The following is a 24,152-nucleotide window of genomic DNA, read 5'->3' as shown; positions in this document are numbered from 1 at the left end:
TACTTGTGTGAGTATGCAGTCCGTTGCTATGTTACTTAGTAGCTATTTATTCCTGTGTCTTGCTTAGGCACTATGGGTTGTTTCAGCCTGGTTGGTAGAGATTGATGCTAGGGTATTGTCTCTTGGAGTCCATTGTGCCCCCCAAATATATTCTTGTTTTGCGGAGTTTCTTCCTTGGGTAGGAGACATTCATTCTATAAGGGCCCCATGCCGGGAATCTTGTTGTCTGTTTTATTGGTTTGGGTGTTCCAAGACCTTGGTCTGACATTTGATGCGAGTAAGGCTCATATGAGCGTAGAGTCATAGTCCTTGTCTGATGGAATGAGACATGGGCCAGGGAGGCTCTGTTTCATTTTCCTTTTTCCTTCGTGGCTTCATGACGTGGTCGGGGAGTGTCTAGGGTGTTGGTGTCATCTCTTGGGGTTTTAGGGTGACCTTAATGTGATGATGTCATTGGGGTCTCATTTCTAGTGTCATGGGACGATGAGTCAGATTGACTCGAGTCCTTCCTTGGGGATTGGGAGGTTTATTTTCTTGAGCCTCAACGACGGGGTTCTCATGTCTTTTCTTCTTAGAGTGATGGTTAGGGATTTGATAGGTGCATTGACCTATGATTCTTCTTGTCTTGCCTTGGACGGCTCATATGAGCTAAGGTTGGGGTGTGAATGGTTTCATGTAATTAATTGCATTGGTGCAATTAATTACTCTCCCTCATCCTTGGAGACTTGGGATTTTGCGTTTAGAGTTCCAATAGGATCCTGTGGAGTTCTCATCGAACTCATTACCATCTTAAGTTGAGTTTTCTTGTTGGTGTCTCTTAATGGTTAGTGTTGGAACTACCCATTACATCATTGTTTGTTTTGTGGGGCGATAGGATTCCATCTTGTGTTTGAGCCAATCTTGGGAAAGACTTGCAGACTCTTTGTTTTAGGAACCTTAGTGTTCATTCTGGGGAGATGATTCATTTCCTCATGGTGAGAGATCGGACTTATCTTGGTTTTTGGGATTCACTTTCGGTGAGTTTGTCCTTTTGAGAGGCATTTCATCCCTTCTTCCTTATGATTTTGTGGGATTGTTATTTGCATAGTCATTCATATATGTTTATATGCCTTGTTGTTTTGAGCATGCCTTAGAAACATGTTAGGGGATGTGACTATTTGATGGTTATGTGCTGGTATAGATGGTGTGTTTTCCATTTACTATATCTGTTTGTCATGCTAGCGTCATAGGTGATGTGTAGTATGTCTCTGATGCTTGACCCTATGTGATAGGTAGCATATTTAATTACCCTTGTACACTATGTGTTTAGTTGTAAGGTGTGTGGACTTTTATTTATATTTAGTATACTTGTACCTAGTATGCTTGCATGTCATTATTTCATTTCGCTTTGATTTAGTATATTTTAGCCTGTATACTTGTTTATCATAGATTTAGTACTGTTTAGTATACTTGTGTATATATACGTGTATGTTTCATGACTAATTGCTTTATTAGTTCATTTCTTTTATCATTCTGCACTGTGTTTGGGGTTGTATGACCTTGGATGTCGGGATTATGTGTGTGAGCTTAATCCGATGTCTTGATTCCTAGACATAGCCTTGTAGTAAGTCAGCTTTAGGATGACGTGGAGAATTTTGGGTGGATTGTCTTATTGGAAGTCATTGTGACTAGGGCGATGATGATGTTGTTTGATTTGTAAAGTCCGATCTATTGGCTTGAGGGCATAGACTTGTCAGGCTTTGGATTCGTGACTGGTGTGGTTGACAACTGTGTTTTGAGACTTGGGATTGTCAGTTTTTCCAGTATTGAGGATAAAAGGCCTTAGGCGTAGCGATGCCTATGACATTGTTATCAGAGTTTTGGATTGGCCAGAATGGTCGGGCCGGACATTTTGGACTATATCGTAACTCTCACAGAATGCCTAGTTTTCGTGGTGCTTTTGGTAATGATTGTTTGACATTGATGTCATTTGTATCGATAGGTTTCACGAGTAAGCTTGTTGGGGGCAGGTGACGAATTAGAGCTTTATACTGTCATGCTACCGTACAAGTTATGTGTGGTGGGCGAGTGCTAGTTGCTGTCAATGGTACCTTGCATTACCTAGCTAGTAATGTAAGTGTGGGCGGGCACTTGATGTTGTCGATGCTACCGCACCTTGGGAACGTTGTGGATAGGTTCTAGTCAGTATTCGTGCTACCATGTTGCTTCTGGTTGTGTTCCTTATTTAGTTATTTAGCTGCCTTGATCTCATTTGGGTGGTTGACATTGGGTTGGTATGTCAATTCGTTGGAGAGGCGTCTCACGGTTCGTGGTTTCGTGTTTTTTCGTTGATCTTGAGACCTTTGGAGTTGCCCTTAAGTACTTTACGATCTATTCCTTGGTGTGACCTTATGTACGGTCCTTCTTCGATTCTTCTGGGAATGTTCCTGATTTCGGGGATGAAATCCCTTTAAGGAGGGTAGGTTGTAATGACCCGGTCATTTCCTTCCTTTCATTTTCCTCAGAATTTTACGGATGAATTTTTTTCATTGAAATTTCTTTTCTGAGTTCAGTTTCCCATCTAATAGTGTCATCTTGAGTGCTCGGAAATGGTTTCTGAAACTCTTTTGTTCAGATTAACAACTTCCTTTGAGGACCGAGTCATTTCCGCATTTTCATTTTTTGATACTATTCACTTTTCATCCTTTTCCCTGTTTCGTCTTTTCTCTGTTTGTCACATTGTTGGCACAACCTCACTTCTCATGCTCGGAGTTGGTTTTTGACTTCGCATGCCTTCATCCTAAGTGGTTTCCATGAAATACGTATCTTTACTTTTGCTACTCTGGTTGCTCCCGGTGTCCATAGGGGCATGGATACACAGTTCTTTATAATCTTTTTCTTTTCTTGGGGTGTTTTTCATAAATATATTTTGAAGATATTTTATTTCAGCAGTATCTAAGAAAATATCTTTTGGAAGATGGTCATTGTGCAATTAACGAAAGTTATTGCAAAATATCTTGTTTTAAGCCTAGATTCTCATACGAGATTCATTTTCACATTTCATCGAGTCGTGAACTCATAGAATTTCCTTCTGGTCATTTTTCTCCAGTTTCAGGGTTTCTGGACCCGGTTGCCGCCGAACTTGTTTGGGGCATATCTCTCTGCTCGAGACTCGGTTTTTAACGTCGTCTCTTCTGTTGATCATATTTTCTTATTTTGAATCTTTTTTGTTCAAGGAGTTTTGCCGTTTGAGCGCGTCTGCTCAAATTTCACTTTTCCAGACCCGGCAGGGCCCTTTCGGGGCACTTTTAGGGTTATTCTATAAATAGGGTGACTTAAGAAGAAAAACTAGATTTTTCTCTTCTTCTTCCTCTCTTGGCCGGCAGCCATGGAAGACCATAGGGCTTCCACCTTCTTTCTCCTCCTTTGAACCACTTTTCCTTGGTGAAAAGTCTTCGGCCTTAACGTTTAATGCTCGCCTTGACGACACGAATCTTTCCCCCTTATTAGAACCAATTTCAGACCATTTTGTGAGTTCAGGTTTGAAGTCAACTTGTGATTTTCATGGGGCTTCCTTGGGATTCATGTTCATCGTGTTGTCCCTGACAAAGCCTAGAAGTTTCGTCGGATTCAGAGCAGTTTCAATTTGGTGGGGATTTAAGATTTCATCTCAAAATGAGGTAGTGGATGTCTTAGGTTTATATTAATGTTGTATTGATTGTTATATGAGCATATACAACTTGTAAACATTCCTTTGTTCAAGTTTTAGAATTTAATTTAATTATTTTCTATGTTTAAGATTTAATTCACATGGATGTATGTTGCTTAGAATTAAATTGTGTCATGTTAGTAAATTAGGCCTTGGTACGTTTGTTAATATATATTAAATTTGGGGCATTTGAATAAGAATTGTAAAATTTATTTAATATTTATCTTTTATGAAAGATTAATTCACATAGTTGTAACAAGTATGAAATCAACTTGTAATGTAATATTAAAGTAGGCCTTAGTGAGTTCTTTAACATATGTCAAATTGAGGACATTTGGATATGTTTAAAAATCTAGAGAAAAATTAATCAATTAGCTTAATTAATTTTGTTTTAAGTGTTGTGGTCACTTAAATTGCTTTTGGGTATAATGTATGTGAAGACCATGTTATGACTTTTAACATATATTAATTTGAGCCTAGTTGGAATTGACTTGAAATCTAGAGACTTTTCATGATTAGGTTGATAATCCCTTGGAATGGAATATGTTTAATTACCTTGTGAGCATGCTACTAACTTTTTATAGAATTAGTACTCATAATCTCTAAAGATGGTAATTTGACTTAGCATGATAATTACCTTGTGAGCATGCTACTAACTTTTTATAGAATTAGTACTCATAATCTCTAAAGATGGTAATTTGACTTAGCATGATAGGTGATATCATTGTCTTGAATAGTTTGTTTAAATATATCTTGTGTAGGTATATAACTTGTTAGAATATTACAATTGTTTACTTTGAAAGCTTGATACTAAATTGTAGCCTATTTAGTACTTGTGGTTTAGGAGGGTAATGTGGCTCAATTGTTGTAAAATATTCTTGTTTTGTGTATAAATTGCATATTAAGGACATGACATATCATATGTTATTTAGATTTGAATTCTATGACATGAATTGTGTGGATTCAACCTTACTTGTGCATGGAATGTGGAAATTTGCATTTGATTTTGTATAAGTTTTGAACTTATTGTTTTTGGAAAGCTTGTGAGGGCATAATTTATATGATGGCTAGGGTTTGACTCTAGTACAGAGGTAAGAGTCTTCTAAGTCATAAGTGCATACTAGGTGGTACCGTGTGGGTCGTAATTACCCAAAAATACTTGCTTGGTCTAGCAACCGCATGTCCTAGTCTTTCCACTATTTGATTTCGCATTTAATTTCAAGTTGTTAATCATGGATTACTTGTAACTTGAGAATTAATGATTGCCTTGGATATTTGAATCCTATTTAGTATACTTGGACTTGTATACTTATTCCATAAGTTTCAGTTTCATTTGGTATATTTGTGCCATGTATACTTGTTTTGGGCGTATCTCTTTTAGCTTAATATACTTGTGTTCGTATACTTGATTTACGAGATTTTCATATAAAATGTATACTTGTGTACATATGCTTAGGCATTGCAAGACTTGTCTTAATATGGTTTAGTATACTTAGAAATGTATGCTTGTATGTTGTATAACATGTTTTAACATTGCATAGTATACTTTAGCATGTATACTTGTATGCCGTTGTTCACTTTAAATTACATGAGTAACTTAGGATGATCCCTGAGTCTCACTTTGACATAGACGTTAGGTGGCATGAGTCCCTTTAACATGTTTCACTTTAAGGTGATATAATTATAAAATGTTAGGTTGATGCATGCTCATCTCATACGAGTAGCTTTATCTTACTCACCCACGTAGTGGGGACATTTTTCAGGTACAGGGACCTTGATTTGGGATGCACACTACTCCATGGAAGTTTCATAGACTTGGAGTATCATTCTCATAAAAATGTTAGCATGAAATCCTATTTATAGCTTTGTATGATAAAACTTGTAATTTTGTTCCAAATATGTAATGTGTACATAAGTACACTTTTTGTAACGTGTTTGACGTGTATGACATATGGCCAAGGGCCATAAACTTTAAAGTTCAAGTGTATGTATGTAAATTCTAAGTTTTGCCTTTGAAATGTATTTTTATCATCTATGGAGGTTTGGCATGTCAAATTTTGTAAATGATATGTAATGAGGCCATGGACCATTGTATCACACTTCAATATACAAAGGACACTTGTTAGCATGCTTACATAGTTTTAAAGTTTGTTTTTAAACCATTCCATGATGGGGTTTGAGGCTTGGGTGAAGCCTTATCAATTCAAGTGCATAACAAGTGTTTTTGCACCTCTTCAAGTCATTTCGGTCGTTCGAAACTCTATTTTGGTCAACCGATGGCTTTTGGTATTTGTTTGAACATCAAAAGCACTCATTCCAGTAGCCAAAATTGTCATTCAGGGCATTTCGGTCAACCGATGGCTTATTTCGGTCGACCGATGGTTTGTTTCAGTCTACCGAACCAACCAACCCTCAAAAACATGTTTTCCGAAAAAATTTTGCCTAGTTCGATCTACCGAAACTCTATTTCGGTCGACCGAAATAGCTTGCTTGCACACAGTCTCTCTGGTATGTTTCAGTACTGAAGTTCCAAATTTAAACGGTCATATATCCTTCATTTCTAATCCAAATGGGGTGATTATTGAGCCTAAACTCATTGATTTTGAGTCAGCTTTCCAATGGTACCAATTCCATTTTCAGATTCCAATAACAGTGAGAGTTATTCATGTTTTAATGAGAGGATGCCTGTTTCCGCTTAAAACGGGAAAGGGTGTTTTGTGAGATTCTTGTCCAAAGTTCTTAGAATCTCTTGAAATGTCGTGAAATGATTAGTATAGGTTGTGGTTGGAGTCAAATTTCCCTTCTTAGTTGTAAATTGACCATTTTGCCCTTGATTAATGGGTTTTACTCGTTTTTCTTCATCTTATCATTTCTCCTTCGTTCGGACTCCGAATCATGCAATTCTTTAGTCCATCTTGATTAATTTTTTGTTGTCTATTCAGTAGTGTGCACGATGGCACCCATTTCGGGGTAAAATAACATTTTTACCCTTGGTCCATTTCTTGTAGAGTTTTGAAACCCTTGTTTCATTCTTGCTTCTGTTGAGTCATGGGACTCCTCGAGAAGCCATTTTTTTTGTGTCTTAGGGATGATGTACATCTCTAGAGGCCATGGTTCTTTTTAGCTTTCACATTTTTTTTTGGATCCATCTCGGGTCATCACAGGACACACTAGGTTTGTAAAATTCAGGGTCATTACAGTAACTCCCGCAACGAGGGCGTTGCGAGTTCGGGGTGGGGAATAATGATTGATGGCAATGGTCATCTGATGTATATATTTGCACAAGATTCTGAATATTATTCGTTCCACTGTATAGCTTTTCAATGCATGACCATGTCCTCTCAGATTTTATTATGTTCTTCGGTTCTTCCACAACATTGCCATTCTGATTTACATTGCCATTTGCTCACAAAAAACTGAGTATAAGCTTACATGAACAATAAATAAAACACACGCACATATATATATATATATATATGATAGGACCTAAATTAATTGAACTGTATATGAGTTTGGGTATGGAGGAACGAAAACTTCAACAGCTTCTTCTAGCACCTATGTGACTTTCTTCATTGAATCAATTTATTATGAATGAACTAACACCTATAAGCACATCATCATAACATTTTCACACTGCAAAAAATAATAATAATAAATAAATAAATAAATAAAAAATAAAACCTGATCACAAGCATATATAAACAAGCATGGCAATGTGATAGGATTTAAATTGATGAACTAATATGTGAGGATGGGTTTGGAGGAACAGAAACTTCAATAGCTCCTTCAAGCATCTGTGTGACTTTCTTCATGGTTGGCCTTAGTGACGGATCTTCCTGAATGCACCAAATCGCGATCATGACAAACTTCTCGAACCTCTTCATGTCATCCTTAGCCTCCTCATCATTTTCCACTAACAATCGAAGTTTCCCTTCTGTGTAGCAATCACTTGCCCAGTCAGACAATATCATTTCATCTTCACACTCCCCGTTTGGTTCAACATTCCTCCGGCAGCAGATGAGCTCTAGCAGCAAGATACCAAAGCTGTAGACATCTACCTTGATTGTAATAGGCATGTTCCTGAACCATTCAGGGGCCACATACCCTTTTGTTCCCCTTATTCCAGTTGTGGTTCGAGACTGATCAATCTTCAGAAGCTTGGATAATCCAAAATCAGATATTTTCGCTGTGAAAGACTCGTCCAGAAGAACATTTTGAGGCTTAATGTCACAGTGTATGATTTGGGTGCTACACTCGTCGTGCATGTAACACAGCCCTCTTGCAGTTCCAAAGGCAATCTGTATTCTTCTGTACCAATTAGGCCTTGAATTTTGGAACAGAAAGCTTGCCAAAGATCCATTGCTCATGAACTCATACACCAATAGCCGGTGTTCCCCATCGTTGCAGTATCCAAGAAGTTGGACTAAATTCTTGTGATTAGTCCGGCTAATTGTGCTCATTTCGGTTTTGAATTCGTCCTCTCCTTCACTCACCATCTTGTCTAACTTCTTGACAGCAACTATCTTCCCATTTTCATTCTTCAGGAACCCTTTGTACACTGTCCCTGAAGCACCACTACCAAGTTCTTCATTGAATTTATTGGTAGCTTCTTCTAGCTCATTGTAAGTGAAACTTCTCAGATTCAGGCCTGGCACTACAGAGTATGGTTGAAGCATCTTTGTTTTTCTTCTATTGAAGCCGAGCAAGACCAAACGGGTTGACACAAGTAAAACAAAGTTCAGCAACACAGAGCTGCCCAATAGCACTGATCCAGAGATGATAAGAGTTGATTGATCTTTCTTCTTTTCTGGCCTTGCACCTGGAGATGTTCCTGTTGAATTCTGTTTCCTGATTTTTATCAACGCTTTTCCACCAACACTGGGATCAATCCTCCCGTTTGAGAGAGGATTCTTCTTCTTCCAACAACTACCACCTCTAAAAATAGCAACAGCACAAAAACAATCTCTCAAGCACTCTTCTCTGCACCAATCTTCAGTCACTGATTGAAAATATTCATAATCAGAATCCGGCCAGTCTGTGTTGGTCATGTCCTCGAAGCCAAAAAGATCTGTTTCTGGTGATACTTCAGCATCACAATTTTGGGGAATGAAGTTTTGCTTGCATCCACTCACTACATCATTTGGATTCATTAGGATGTATTCGGGCGGGCAGTTGCATATTGGTCTCCGATCAGCTCCTAATGTGCAGTAGCTGTTGAACCCGCAAGCCCCACCACCAGTATCTTGCCTGATGCTCATGCATATGTCTTCAGGTAAAGTAGAAGAAGGCGACCATTCCATACGCCTTCCACCAGTTGAGCCAGCAGATTTTGGGTAGACGTAATAGACGAGAACTCCATCAAATTCAAGAACAGCTCGCTGGTAAAATTGGCTTGGTGAAATTGAATTTTCGAATACATATTGTAGTACGCTTCCATTACTTGCGGTGAGGTAGACGTAGCCAGATTGGTTGAAGATCACCTCAAAGCCACTGCCCGCAGTTGTGGTTGACCAATAAGCTTTATTGGTTGTATCCAGAGGAAAATTTAAGGTGGAAAGCACCAGATCTCCACTGGTTTGCAGCTCAAACTTGAATCTTCCACTTGAAAGATTTTTGTTAGAGAAGCTAGAGACGAGCTTTTTGCCTCGACTCAATCTTTGTGTTGGTAACATTGTGTCTGTTGGATTATCAAAACTCTGCCACAAAAAGGCAGAAGTATTGGCAGAATTGTTGCTTTCTAGCACGAAGTTTCCACTGTCAAGCATAGCTCCATAGGCTGCTCCGCTGCCCAAATTTGCAGACCATATATTATTGCCATTTGGGTCATCGAGAACAAACCTGCCATCTGTAGTGAGTTGAATTTTGGATCCTTCTTGTGCTAGATTGTCGCGTTTGGCTGACCAAACTATGGTTTTTTCAGGTATTTTGTTGAACCAGATGGCCAGATGGAAACCTCCAGTTCCGTTCATCCGCCGGAAACCAAAAGCAAAGTCGCCCGATGGTGATACCCATGAAGAGTTATCGTCAGTGGCAGTGAGTGATTCACCCAAAGTTACATTGCTGGTACGGGCAATTGTTAAGTATGGCAGTGAAAGAAGGATGAAATATATAGATACTGCGAAGGCCATGGTTTATAGAAATTGTTTAAGTATGGCAGCAATTAAATACTTGCATGCTAGAATGAAACTTCAATATCATCTTCATGTATGGATTTATTAAAGGAGTGACTTTTCTTCATCGGAGTATTACGCAGAAGTTTCTTTATTAAAGGAGTGACTTTTCTTCATCGGACTATTACGCAGATGCTTACTTTATGTTAACATGACTACCGTACGTGTTAAATACTATCTGATATATTCAAAGTAAAAGTACGTGTGGAAAGTTTTGATATATCAATGGCGCGCATTTTCCATATAGGCGTCTAGAACTTGAGACGCATATTGGTACTACACATTAAAAGCAGAAGTGTCTTAACACTTGGAACAAAAAACCTTGTATGGTGATATAAGTTTAAACCATATGGGCAGTATTAATATAAATTCCATTTGTTTTTAACTTAATTGAGTTGTATTCGCTCTTATGCGATTTACAATTTGTTTTTGACACAACGAACTTTTTTTGGTTTGTAACTGAAAATAATTATCAAGAACTCTGAAAATAAAAAATTATTTTTAAAAACTATAAAAGATTTTTATTTAAAAACAAGTTTTTTTATAATTGTGTTTTCAGAATTTATTTTGAACAGAGTTTGGCTAAAAAATTGAGTGCCTCTGGATTTTTTTATTTAGTAAATAATCTAAACAACATCTTGGTAGAAAGGGTAGAATGAAAGTTCAACATCATAAAAGGGTGACTTTTCTTCATGGACTGTATTATTAGCACGCCAGCTATCGCGGAAGTTTCAATTCTCAGTTTTATTCTGATTTGGTAGTATTGTTGATGCTTACTTAATGTTAATTGAATCATCTTTGACTTGTTCACGCACAGCATAAAACTATTTAACTGATCAACGACTACGTCAACAGTAACAGCTAAATGTCTCTGTCTGATATATTCAAAGTAAAAGTATGAGTGGAAACCTTTGATATATCAGAGGCGCGCATTTTTCATGCAGGTGTCTAGAAACACACATATTGGTACTAGGATGTTACCTTCTATAATGTTTCCGATTATTTTTCTAATATTTATTTTTAAAATTTTTGAGAGTATTTTTATTTTTTTTTTCGTTTTACGTGCCGAACACCGTGGGGTGTGCCGGATTTCCCGAGAGTTGGTTAGGAGTATTTCCTTGAGTTCAGGACCCTTGAAAATGTACTGGTTTTTATTTTGACATTTTTCTGTTTTTTGGACCGAAAAATCTCGAGTGAGACCCACCATTGGATTTGTTGTGTGCTGGAATTATGTCATGGATCCATTACATAAAATGTATTATTATTTTATGTATAATATTATTTGGTTGTGTGTTTAATTATATAGTTGTTATATATATATATATATATATAAAAGTCAAAAAGGCCATATTTATTTTCTGATGGGCCCCACTTGAACTTTAGTTATCTCAATGACCATTTGGTCATTCACAGCCAGACCACTTTCTTCTCTCACGCCGCAGCTTCGTCTTTTCCTCTCTATTTAGTTTTCTTTTCCTTTTTACAACTACAAGCATTGATCTAAGCTTTGCTCTTTGGGAAATTGAGTACATCCTTAAGCAAAGTCGGAGTGCTTGTCGGGACTATCGTTTTGATAAGAGCCAAGCACCATTTGGCCAAGTTTTGGGATTTCAAAATTAGTGTTTGAATTTGGAGATTTTAGAATTTTTCTACAATTAAGAGGTACGACTTTTTAATTCACATTTTTCTTAGATTTTTGTGAATTATTCTTCATGAATTATTGTATAGTATGCTTAATTCGTGTAGATCCTTACAAAAATAATTTATTTGTTGTATATGTGATATGTGATTATGTGTTGGTTGTCATTTTGTGAAAAAACATGTCTTAAATGATTATATTCCATGCCTTATGTATTTGAGTTGCACGAAATATAGTAAGAAGCATGATATGTGTATTATATAATTTTTCTCCCAATTGTGTTTATGATTAAGAATTCAAATGTACAAAGAATTATGATGTTTAAGAGGCATAGTCCATTTATGCATTTTCATTGAGCATGGAATGGGGGAAAAGTTGTTTTAAAAGGCAATGGAATTGTTTTGGGAAAACGTTTTTGGAAAGTGTTTGTGAAAACAGGACGTCTAGGAGGCGTCTAATGGTCCGTGGTATTAATATGACTTAGAAGGAAATAGAAAGAGACTCTAGTGTGGTTGAGCTACCTAGGCCCAAACGACTCCATGAAGATGCCATATGGTCGGGGAAAGTTAGCCAACCCTTCCCTCGTGACGCCATAAAGGTGCTATGGGTCGGTTTGCATTAACGGTTTGGAAAGGTGAAAAGGAATTGTTTTGAAAAATAGGGAGCGACATTGGCATGACATTACACTTCATTTGCATATTTTGTGTATTTGTGTTACAATGATTGATGAAGATTAGTCGGCAATGATCCAAAACGATAACATTTTTCCTTGACACCGGTGTGGTGCCTGCCAAACAAGCTCCAATGGCTAAGTCAATTTCCAGAATAAAATAAACAATTCATGAATTGGAGTTCAATATTGCCGAATTCTAGGTTGCGGATAGTCGGGATCGTGTTATAAATTCTCATCACTTTCTAATATGTAAATGTTATGAGCAAAAAAGAAAAATTATTTCTTTATGTTAGTTTCTAAAGAAAAATTATTTCTTTATGTTAGTTTCATGACCAAGTTGCTTTACCTTACTAAATAGCTCCCTAATAAATAATGATTAACAAATGAATTTATTCAAAGCAACAACACAAAACTAACTCAGTAGTTGAGTTCATGACAACTAAATTCTTAAAATAGAGACACAGCCACCATTAATGTGGCCAAACATCTGCCTTTCCTAGTGTGAACCCATTTGCAGTAGACCCCTTTTGTTCTCAAAGGAGTTATAACTTATGACCACTGATATTTGGGTGAGAGATGAGTGATGAAGGGGCAGAGCAAATCAAGGTCAAAAATCGAGCCTAGCCCTCGCTGCATCAGTTCGGTTTCGGTGGCGCCCGGATGAAAGAGGAAGGTGAGTTCTAATCCAATTGCAAGTGAATTGGTTATGCTAGAAATAATAATAAAAAATTAAAATAAGTGATCTACTGCAAATTGCAAGCAGTGGTCGCCCTCTTTGGTGAGTGGGTGTGTTTCGGCTTCAACCTCTTTCTATAGATATATATATATATATAATTGGAACTATAAAGGGAAAAAAATAAAAAATAAAAAAACTCCTCTAAACAAGAATGTGATTATGTAGAATTTCTGCTCAGTGGTGCTTAATCCAATTCTAGAACAATTACGAAAAGTATAGTTTAGAGGTATTTTTGCACAATGTCAAAAGATTAGAGGTATTTATTGCACACTTTTTCAAATAGGGTGTAAAAATGCTACGAAAAGTATAGTTTAGAGGTGTTTTCTGCACTTATCCCCTACATAAGTATAGTATTATATGTTTTCATATATCAAATATTGGATCAAAATAAGTACCAGATTCATTCAATTACCAAGAATTCAATTTTCACTACCCCTTAAAAAAAAATTAAAAGGACAACTATAATGAGACTCCATTAAAATATTCTTTCAGTTGTATGAAATAAGTATCTTGAAATTGAAAAAAAAAAATAGTTTAAACTTTGAACTAAGTCTCTCCATTTTGAACTAAGGCTCTCCATTTCCCAATCAACATTATTGTCCCTCTTATTTGATTCCCCCATGCGTTTTGAAAAATGTAACTTTGTTGCAAAAGATATCTAGACTAATTTTTCATAATTTTCGAATGTCAAAGATTATGGTTGGCTGTATGGAATTGACATAGTTTTGAAATTAGAATTAGTGGAATTAAAGAAAATTTTAATTAAATTTTATAAAACTTTGAACTAAACTTTTCACCGATTCCACCAATTTCATACAGAAACATAGCCTAATTTATTTTAATTACAATACAATTCCTTTCTCAATTCCTTCATTTTAATTACATTTCACTTTTTTAAAGAATTTTATTTCAAACAAAGGTCATTGTTTTTGTTGTTGCATAAAAATGGGTCATCATAGATGGCTTCCCCCGAATTGGAGGATAGCATGGGCCACATGGTACCAAATGGTCAAAATCAAGCATTGGGCTTTCCATTTAGTCATTCTACCCACATACATTATATATTCCAAGTACAATTCTACGTAACACACACCCACACACCCACACCCACACCCACACCCACACACGCACTGTCTACCATAATTCATTTTTAAATAGTTTTTTACTTTGATAATTGTGGCTCACAAGAGTCACATATATTAAGGTGAATAATTATTTTAAAATCAAAGTGGTATCATAATTCATCACCAAATATATACTATTCCTTTTTTTTATTTATTTAAAATGTATCTTTTAAGAAACTCTGTCTCACACAATTTTTTAAAAGAAATACTTATTTTGAGATAGAGGAGTATCATCTTCCTGTCCCATGCACACCCACCAAAGAGTGGCGTCAAGGGGAGATTCTAAACATAATCACCATCTAAAGATGATTCTAAACATAAATGCCAATACACATGTTATGTGATGTGTCATGTAGACTGTATGGGCCTTTAGAGTACATACAACGGCTGCAATGACCAGCCAGACTAAGACAATTTATCACTAACCCCGACCATCACAATTTTTAAAACTTCTGTTGTTGTCGTGTAAAATAGTTTTAAAGTTGAGAAAATATTACATGATCCGGTTTCACCAATCATGTGTTAATTGTGTCTCACTTTTTATTTATGTGTCAAACACGTGATTGATCAGATCATGTAATAGTTCCTCATTTAAGTAGTCTAACTCATACTTTTATGAAAGCTCAAACACTCAATCTTCTCTTTATGCATGAAAACCTATACCAACTAAACTATTGCCCATTTAGTATTAGTAGCCTAATGTTGTTATCAAACAGCCATCCAGTTGTTAAATAATTTTTTTAAAAATTAAATCCTTCTTTGTTTGGTTATCAATTTAATGCATAGCAAAATAGAGTAAATTAATAAATTTCACACACCCACTTTAACCCGATCTTGAACTTGAACTCCGGACTTTCTATTTTGAAAGCGAGTAAATATTACTAAATTATAGTACATGCCACAGCATAACAAAGACAACTAACAAAATCCATAAATGTTTGGCGTACTTGAAGGTAAATTATAAATATAACACATCACTGTTATTATATTTCATTACATACATTGTGTCCATAGCGAAGACTTGATAAAGAAAATTAATATTCAAAATTCACACATTGTAATGCTCAAGTTGGACATCCTTGGCTTTAAGAGGAACATATTCCCCAAGATAAACCTCCAAATGGTCGGCTAAGGAGGACTTGTCGATGTTCTCATGGTGATAGGACTTGCAGACAAAGTAGATCACTGTTTGGATGACAAGCCCAAAGAGAATCAACACCGCTAGCAAAAGGAAGCAAACAATCCCAATTCCTAATCTCATCACAAACTTATACCCGTACCCAATCACAACAAACCATTCGAACCCCAACTGTATCACCAAAAAACACGCACTGAGCAAAAGGAAGGTCGCTACTGAAATTACCATCTTACCCTTGATCAGACCTTTGCTCTTGATCATTGCTTGAATCCCATAAACATCCTCCAAAACTGTGACCACGCTCGCCAAATGCCAAACAACGCTTATGTAGACAAAACCCACGAAGTAGAAGATCAAGAAAACGACCAGAATTGCGACTCCAACGCCGGTATCAAGTCCAATTAAGACCGCCCATAATATCAACACAAATAGTGCAACAAGGTTGTAAGCGAAAACTATGATGAAGTTCCATATGAAAGTGACCATCAGTCTCTTCCAAACCTTCGGAACCACACTCATCACCTTCTTGAAAGTTATTTCCTTCGCGGTGAAGACACACGCGATGGTGTAAACCACCGCGGAGGTGGAGAGGAGGGAGAGGATGAGGAAGAAGATGAAGTAGGAGATTTTGAAGAGCCAAAAGGCCATCCACTCGGAGTGGATGGTATCGGAGACTTTGGCATATTTAGAGGTACCCTCCACCGTTTCGTATTTCAAATAATCTTCGTTGCGGATGATTTTGGCAAAGAGTAGTATGGAGATTTCGATATGAGCTAAGAAGATGATGGAAAGAGGGAGGATGATAGTGAGAGTGATTTGGCTCAAGATTTTTCTCCATGAGGAGATGATGTTGAAGGACTCTTTGAAGATGCCAAAGAAGCCAAGAAACTGAATCTCCTCTTGTTCTCTGTCCATGAAGCTTTCAGTTTCCTTCCTGAGAGAGAATGGAAATGGTGATAAGATGAGGCTGAGAAGAAGATGTTACATATAGGGATAAAGGTTGTGGACCATAGAGAAGAGAGTTGACTTTGAATTGTCAAAGTCCTGGTTCCTTTGTGTCATTTGTTGAAGAAATAAGGGTTAAGTGCATTAAACCCCTAAACTATGATCTAATTGCAAAAAACCTCCCTAAATTAAAAGTAACTTTCTGAACTATAAAAATGTTGCATTCCAGTACAATCCGTCAACCAGCCGTTAATAAAAAAATAAAATTACCTTTAAGCCCTTTAGTGTAACGACGACGGTTTTGTGTTAATGGGAATTAATATGTTGACGTGGCAAGAAAATTTCCAATAGCCAATAGAAAAACGACAGCACACATACTTACCTTATCCTTACACAAAATCTGGCACCAAAGTGACCAAACCAACCCTTATATCAATTCATGGCACGAAACAATTCTTCCCCATCTCTCTCTCACACAGATGGCGTCCAAGGGGTGGAAAACGATTCTCTCAGTCAGACATAACAACAGCGACAGCAAAGGGATCCTATCTAGGGTTTTAAGTGCTATCTTACAGTCCTCAATCGAGTACCGAGGCAAGCAAACAAACGTCGAACGCTGCCTACGCAACGATGCGCCTGATGAAGAGCATAGAAAAGGGCGCCTGGATCGCCGATTCGCCGGCACGACGTTCCTCATCGTCGTCTTGCGCTTATCGTCGAGATGGATCGCGGTCTGCAGCTTAATGAGCTTGAGTTACAGCAGGCGAGTTTACTCGGTACCCTACTTGCCTAGTACGAATTGCCCTCTTTGCTTCATGAGGTGCTCCGGCTCCTTTGGTATGGACATGGTCATGGTCCGCATCTGTTCTCTTCCTTCACAGATGCAATTTCAAATTACACACTCTTCTCCCAAAAAAAGAAACTCTTTGTCCTCGCTCACTTGTCTATATGATTTTTTTTTTCCCTTTCTGTGAGGCTATCACTTTGGGGATTACATAATTAGTAATCCATTGTCATAGATAAAACAAGCGTAAATGAGAATTGAGAAGCAAGATAACAAATGAACTGATGCCCAGTCAAATAAATAAGATAATTGATTCCCATGAACAAATTGTGGAAGATGGATTGAGGACAAATAATGAATGATTAATATGCCAATTTCCAAGTGAGCATTTACGGATTTATATATATATATATATATATCTCCTAAACACACAGATAGAGATATATAGACAAAGAGAACACAAGTTGAATAATTCTTAAGATTTGTTGAACATAAATTGTGACTTAAAGATTTGTTGTTCAACATAAATTGGAGATTTTCACGTAGATAGATATATAGTGTATATGTATATATATAATAATGGGTTTAACTTCAAGGGTAGTTTAGCCTTTTTCAAATTGGGCAAGCTCATGTGTGTCACGTGCCTTAAGGTAGCGTTAAATCTCAGACGGCAATCTAACGGCTTGCAACAATTGGAATAGTTTAGGGGGTTAAGTGTCTCTCTGATAAATGATAGAGGTTTTTTGAGAGAGAGAAAAAAGTTCAGGAGAGATTTAATGCAATTAACCCAAGAAATAATGTTGAAAAATTGGAATATATAAATGATAATTTTTTTCAGTGATAGAGTTGTCGGCTGTTTAATTTTTGGGCTTGCACATGGGTTTAGACCTGATGCTTCATGATTCTTGAAATCCAAATAATTTATTTCTTTAACTAATTCTTTAAAAATGTATTTAATTAATAACTGCATGTACAAATTGTACAATGTAATGATGGAAAAAAAAAAAAAAAATGATTTAGCAGTGATAACCAATTATATATCTAGTGGTTTCGGTGTTTCATATTAAAATTATTTTCTTAAATGGTGAGGGAGGAGAGCGTAGTAATTTTCATAAGAGTCAACGTTTTCAAAACGGCAAGGCAGGAAGGTTCAAGTTTGTGGCCCCTTGTAAGTCTTGGGATTGATTTGGTCAATATGCTCTTAATTGAAAACCGCGTATGATCTTTTAAAATATTTTGATCTTTTTTCTAAAATTATTTTAATACGACATATTTAATTATGTGACATATAGTATTTGAACTGTAGTCTTAAGAAATAATTCATAAGAATAACCACAACAATAATACCATGATATATCAATATCTTACCGTTTTATTATTATTTTTGCCTTTTTTATATTTTGAAATTATATTATATCCATTTCACATTCAAACTTCTAATCTAATCAATTCAAGAAAGCGAAACAAAAACAAAACAAATATCAATGCAACCGAATCATCAAGTAAATAGTAAACGGGAACCAAAAAGTTATTATCTCTCTAGTGCTACTGTTCACGTCCCTCTCTGTGCATCGGAGTTCTGTGTCTCCTCTCTTCGTAGAGGTGCCTCTGTTCATTGGAGTTTGAGTTTGGTGATTCTATGGGATGGATTCCCTTCTCAATTCAGGCAAAAGTTCATGTGGATGGTCAGTTCCCTCTGTTTGGTCCTATGGGTTGTTGGATCTAGTGTATTGAACGGTGGATGGTTTATTGATCCAGGTATTGGGTTGGTTGTATTGACTTCTATTTTTGCTCTAACTTTTTTTTGCCAATTACTTGTAAGCGCCGAATTTTCTTACGTGGCCATGGTTTCTGGGTTAGGGTTGGTTGTTGTAAGGGATTATCTGTCGGCGAGTGCGTTTTTTGGGAAGGGATTTTTCGTTTCTTGTGGTGCGTTGGTTTTTTGGTCATGCGTGCCGGTATTTCTCTCACGTTTAGGGTTGTTGCGCGTTGGTTGTATTCTTGCAGCAGGTTTGCTGCTCTTTCCTATTGTTCTGATCAGTGTTGCCTCACCTCTGGCAGCCATTGACTATGGGTTGTGGCTAGTTGTCGCCGGAAAGATCTGTGAGGCTGGAAATCATTCGGTGCATAGGTTTTTTTGCTGCTTTCTATTCTCGGTGGTGTTGTGTTCTTACCGATGACGCTCGCAAGGATGGTGGTTCGCGGGCGATTGGTCAGTTCCCTCTGTTTGGTCGTCGTGCAGCCCAAGGTCCCCCTCGTTTCTCACGTTGTACAATGTAGATCTGAGACATGTTTATCACCCACGAACCAACAACGTAAATTTATAATCATCAATATCCAAATGCACATGTCATACAAAGTAAGTTCATCTCCCTCTTTTAAAGTTGCAAATCCAATTTTCTTCCCCTCATTTATTAACACTCAAATAGAGAAAAAAAAGGTTCAGAACTCGAGATTTCATTTCACCAGGGAGTATATTTATGCCTACAATCACAACACAACAGATGCATAGAACCCCCACCCACCCCAAACTAGTTTTCGACAAATTTCTCAATTCCTGCAATAAGGTGGCGACGATAGGGAAGTAGTTCCATACTTTTGTACGTGTTCTACATGAAGTCCTTTTCCATTTCTTGCAAGGACTTGTTGGCTGATGCGATCTCTTTGTTAGATGTCATCTTATCAGCAACCATCAAATTCTTGTAGCTTCTTACCTCCGCCTGCCTCTCTTTTTCAAGCCTCTCCATATCCTCCTTTCGTTTCTGCATAAACATCAACAAACAAGGAATTAAAACTGAAACTTGGTTCAAGTCATCCCAGGGTTACCAGCAACTGTAACTGATCTTAATACACAAAATAAAACGAAATTAATTCAGCTATAAGAAAGCAAAGGTCAAATACTAAGCCAAAACTCCTAGTCACAAATACTTCACATTTCTAAATCCATGTTCTTTTTTTTCGCCAAAACTCTTAGCAAAACCCTAGTCACAAATAGACATATCTAAATCCATGGACATTTTTTTTTTTTTGATGATCATAGAATTTTTGTTTTTTGATAAGTATGCATGTTTATTGCAATCCAATTTCCCATTCTTGCAATATGTCAAGAGTTCCACTTGCAGCAGCGAGGAGAAGCTATATGGTTCAGGTTGAGACGTACTGATGCTCGGGATAAGGGAATACCAAGATTAACATGAATTTATAGTAAGAACAGATATGAAATCAAGTAATAGCCGGAATTATGGTTTTAGATAGATGAGAATAATGAAAAATGATACATGTTACCAAGTCCAAAAGTTGAGACAAGGTTTTGTTGAATTCATTTCGGTACACGGAACAAAAAGTGGGAACACCAACATGGTACACCAAATATTTAAAAAGTATAATATGGTGGATTATATGGATCAAATAGATTCATTTAAATATTTCTATATGCCAGAGATTTTTTTTTTTTTTTCCATAAAAAATGATATGTAACGTTATTATAATAATATAACCTAATCTCAGAGGATAATCTCAAGGGGTGTTTGTATAATTTACCTTGATTTTATACATGAAATTATTTTGACTGAATTATTGGTGGCTACTTTTTTCCATATAGTTAGTGGGTGTGCATGACCTCTTCTTTTCTGGAGAGGATCCTTATCCATTCAATTAAATGTCACAAGATTGAATTTCAAAATATTGAATAACAATGGACAATGGTTGTATTCTAATAACCCTATACAAAAATAATCAAAGGGAAAAAGATTGTCAAGCACGCGTATGTTGTGACATAATTAATCAACTTTATATAAAATTCTCATTTTACAAAAGGTTGTGGTGAGAGTAATACTTCTTTATTCTGTCCACTGCCGGGGCTTTTAAGGAGAAAATTTGACATTCGTGAAGAACGGGGAGTTGTAAGAACTTCTAATGGCTTTATTATGAAATTGAGGTTTGATGTACTAATCCATATGCTTTTGTTTTTAAGTGTTTAGTTCTATATGGCACATCGATCATTGTTTGAAGCACCACATTGGTCCTGATCTTAAAATAAAAATTTATCATAAAATAAAAAGAAAAAAGTACTATAAAATTTTTTTAGATTTTATTAAATTTTTTTTTATCTGATTTTAATATGGATCTGAAAAAATCATATAATTTTTGAGAGTGAACCGGATTACAGTACTTTTTTCTTTTTATTTTATGATAAATTTTTTTGACCTTTTTAATCCTCTTAAAAGCAGACACCCAATTCTTTCATTCATTAGATAGACAAAATCACTGTAACATATTCAGAGGGTGAGTGTGGTTATAAGAAATTATTAGATGGTTCTGATCTATTTGACATTTGGTGGACTAATTAAATGAAAACCCTCCGATCATAAAACTTTGTAATTTATTAATACACTCTTATAAGACCATTTTCTCAATCAGAGAATCTGTATTTAACTGATCCATCAAGTGTTAATGGACCCGGACCATCTAATAATGTTATTGTATTGAAGACTTAAATCATATAAATCATATAACAAACCACTTCCCAAACTCTCTCCATAAGTTAGAGATGCAGTTGAAAAGAAAAAAAATCATTTCAGCTACTAAAATTACAGTAATCCAGCCAACCTGTTTCTCAACCCAATGGTTACAAGAATCCCCATTCATTAGATAAAAGGAATAGTAACAAAAACCGACAATTTCTTGCCACTTTTAATAGAAGAAAGTACATCAACGGGATGGAAAGAAAACCACAAGAAAATGACAATATAAATGTTAAACAACCAATCCATATTTTCTAGGAACCCAACAATCAAAATTTTCAAACTAAACATAAACTACACCTTAACTTTTTTTCTCCAAAAACAAAATCCTTACAAAATCCCTTTTCCAAGTTCAAAGAAAATTTTCAAACTAAACATAAACTACACCTTAACTTTTTTTCTCCAAAAACAAAATCCTTACAAAATCCCTTTTCCAAGTTCAAAGATAATCTCATTCAGGAATAGAGTTGGAGGTCAAGGTCCTATACCCATTCGTTTTGAGCAGCAGCAGCGGGAACAGTATTCATTCAGGGACCCGGAATTGTTTCGTGGAGGTGCAGCTGTAGAATCCGAACCATTAGCCATTAGCTGGACCGCGTCGGCCAACAGAAAATCACCTTCAGCAATTTCGCTAGGCCAGTGGCTTGCAGGTGCACTGTAATCTCTGTAATCACCTTGCACAGAATCACATTCAGTAGAATCATATTCAAAAAACTCCGTAATCACCTTCAGCAAAATCACATGCATTGGCACTCGGGACCACGTCAGAGACCCACTGGCCTTCACAAATTTGGCTAGGCCACAGATCACCTGCACTAGGAATTCCTGGAGCAGTGTAATCTCCTGCTGCAGGTGCTTACTCTTCAGCTTGCTCCTTTGATTCCTCGGGCTCCCTGTAGGAAAATAAATCAACCTGCAGGGGAAAGGCAAATGTGAGCCGATACAAATACAAAGTTCAAAATATTATTAAGCACATACCTCAATTGAATTATTACAATAAAATTCAAAGTTTGACAACTTGGAATGAATTGTATTAACCAAACAAACTTCGTATCAGAATTCATATCTTTCTTTTATAAGAAAAGAAAAATCAAATGTTGCAACCATTTCATATTGAAAATAAAAAATAGAAAATAAAAAAAATATGAACAAAATACAACCTTCTTCCTGATAATGTTTACCATGACGTCCCACTCGTGCCCCTGAGGGATTGTGTTGCGCATCTGCGAAAACCATCCTCGCCAAGAGCCAGAATAGACAGCCAATGCTATGTTTTCCCTTGTTATTTGCAGGGATATCAATATCAACATATCGCATTGAGGAATCAGTGTCACAGAAAGCGATAGTTGGAATGTTTCCAAGTGCAGCTTCCTTGATAGGCTGCAAAACCGTTTACAATGACAAGTCAAGTCATGATCAAACAATAAAAAGTATTCATTTCAAGAACGGACACACACAGTTATTAACAACCATAAGAAAAATAAACAGTTGATAACTTCAGAATATATATTTGTTGATTAGCCTATTAATAAGTGCAGTTTGTAGCAAATGCATTAACGAAATAAATAACAATAATGCATCAGATGATTCACGTACTTGAGAGTAAACAATTGAAAGAAGTATTAACTTGGCGATCAATCCTTGGATCAGTGAGGATGAGGAGGCGAGGCTTTCTGAATGAAGTTTGAAGCTGATTAGTGAAATGTTCCGGGAGTATGTCGCCCAGCATGTACTGCACAAACTTCAAAACCGCTATCTGACCATATGGCCTAGTAGATTGAACAATGATGTCCTGCGGGTTTTCAATCGCAACAATAAACCTGGCTGCCATCTGAAGCTTCTCCCATGTTCTTCCAAGATTTATAATGTATATCCCTGAGCATTGAAATATTAATAATAATATTTGGAAAGAATAAAGAATGATGAAGAAGAAGAAAACAACAGTGGAATAAAATAATCTCATCATCAACAATGTTATATAAAGCGTCTACTATATGAATTATCTTTTTTCCATTCAGTTTTATTATATTTTTAGTTCTTACACACATATAAACATGGTTATTAATTAATCCACATGTAAAGCAAATAATAATGGCATCTGAGGAACAAGTATACATATTAAAACCTCACAGAGAAACACAACTGTTTCAGATCTCAATCAATAACAAACAAACACATAAATATACAAGCATAATGAGCATAATGTTCCATATAACAGTTTGAGATCTCAATCGAATAAGAAAGAAATTCAGAGAGACATCTACATACATACATACATACATATATATATATATATATATATATATATGCATTTTAATACAAAAACAGATTTGTACATGTATATATTTAGAGAGAGAAATAAAGAGGAAATTGGACCATCCGTACGGCGGCGCTTGAAGACGTAACGCTCCATCTGAAAATCGCAGTTTTTGGTGCCGAGTTGGACTTCGGCGGCCAACATCATTTGTATATCTGCCTGGGGTGGCAGCTGTTGCTATTGCTCTCTCTCTCTCACTGTACCGACCAAAAAATTTATTTAAAGAATTTAATTCAAATTACAAATTACCTAATAAAATAAAATTCAAATCCTAGCAAAATAACAATCCCTGTTGCCACATAATTTGCAATCCCAACCTCTATTGTTCACACTCCTAGATGCGGATTTAAATCATCACACAAACACTAAGATTTGAACATATATATATATATATATATATATATATATATATATA

The 24,152-nt window shown here is 36.3% G+C and overlaps 2 protein-coding genes and 1 long non-coding RNA gene across 3 annotated transcripts; all 3 read right to left on the bottom strand.

The window, feature by feature from the left end:
• Positions 1-7,231: 7,231 nt before the first annotated feature.
• LOC132286591 (G-type lectin S-receptor-like serine/threonine-protein kinase LECRK3) lies at positions 7,232-9,871 on the bottom strand. The gene has a single exon (XM_059788949.1). The coding sequence runs from the start codon at positions 9,814-9,816 to the stop codon at positions 7,414-7,416; it is 2,403 nt and encodes an 800-aa protein (XP_059644932.1). The 5' UTR covers positions 9,817-9,871; the 3' UTR covers positions 7,232-7,413.
• A 5,207-nt stretch (positions 9,872-15,078) lies between these two features.
• Positions 15,079-16,083, bottom strand: LOC132281404 (uncharacterized). Its single transcript, XM_059783112.1, has one exon. It carries the CDS (start codon positions 16,081-16,083, stop codon positions 15,079-15,081), a length of 1,005 nt encoding a protein of 334 aa, XP_059639095.1.
• A 5,457-nt stretch (positions 16,084-21,540) lies between these two features.
• LOC132284743 (uncharacterized) lies at positions 21,541-23,680 on the bottom strand. Its single transcript, XR_009472338.1, has 3 exons — positions 23,017-23,680; positions 22,581-22,800; positions 21,541-22,333 (listed from the first exon to the last, which is right to left on the bottom strand). It is a non-coding gene; the product is annotated as an uncharacterized LOC132284743 (long non-coding RNA).
• Positions 23,681-24,152: the final 472 nt, after the last annotated feature.

Source organism: Cornus florida, unplaced genomic scaffold (assembly GCF_030987335.1).
Source record: "Cornus florida cultivar Cherokee Brave unplaced genomic scaffold, ASM3098733v1 CherokeeBrave_3.0.0_Hap2_Chr11, whole genome shotgun sequence".
NCBI lineage: Eukaryota > Viridiplantae > Streptophyta > Magnoliopsida > Cornales > Cornaceae > Cornus > Cornus florida.
Note: the sequence above shows the minus strand (reverse complement) of the source record. Positions and strands in the feature narration are given on the sequence as shown.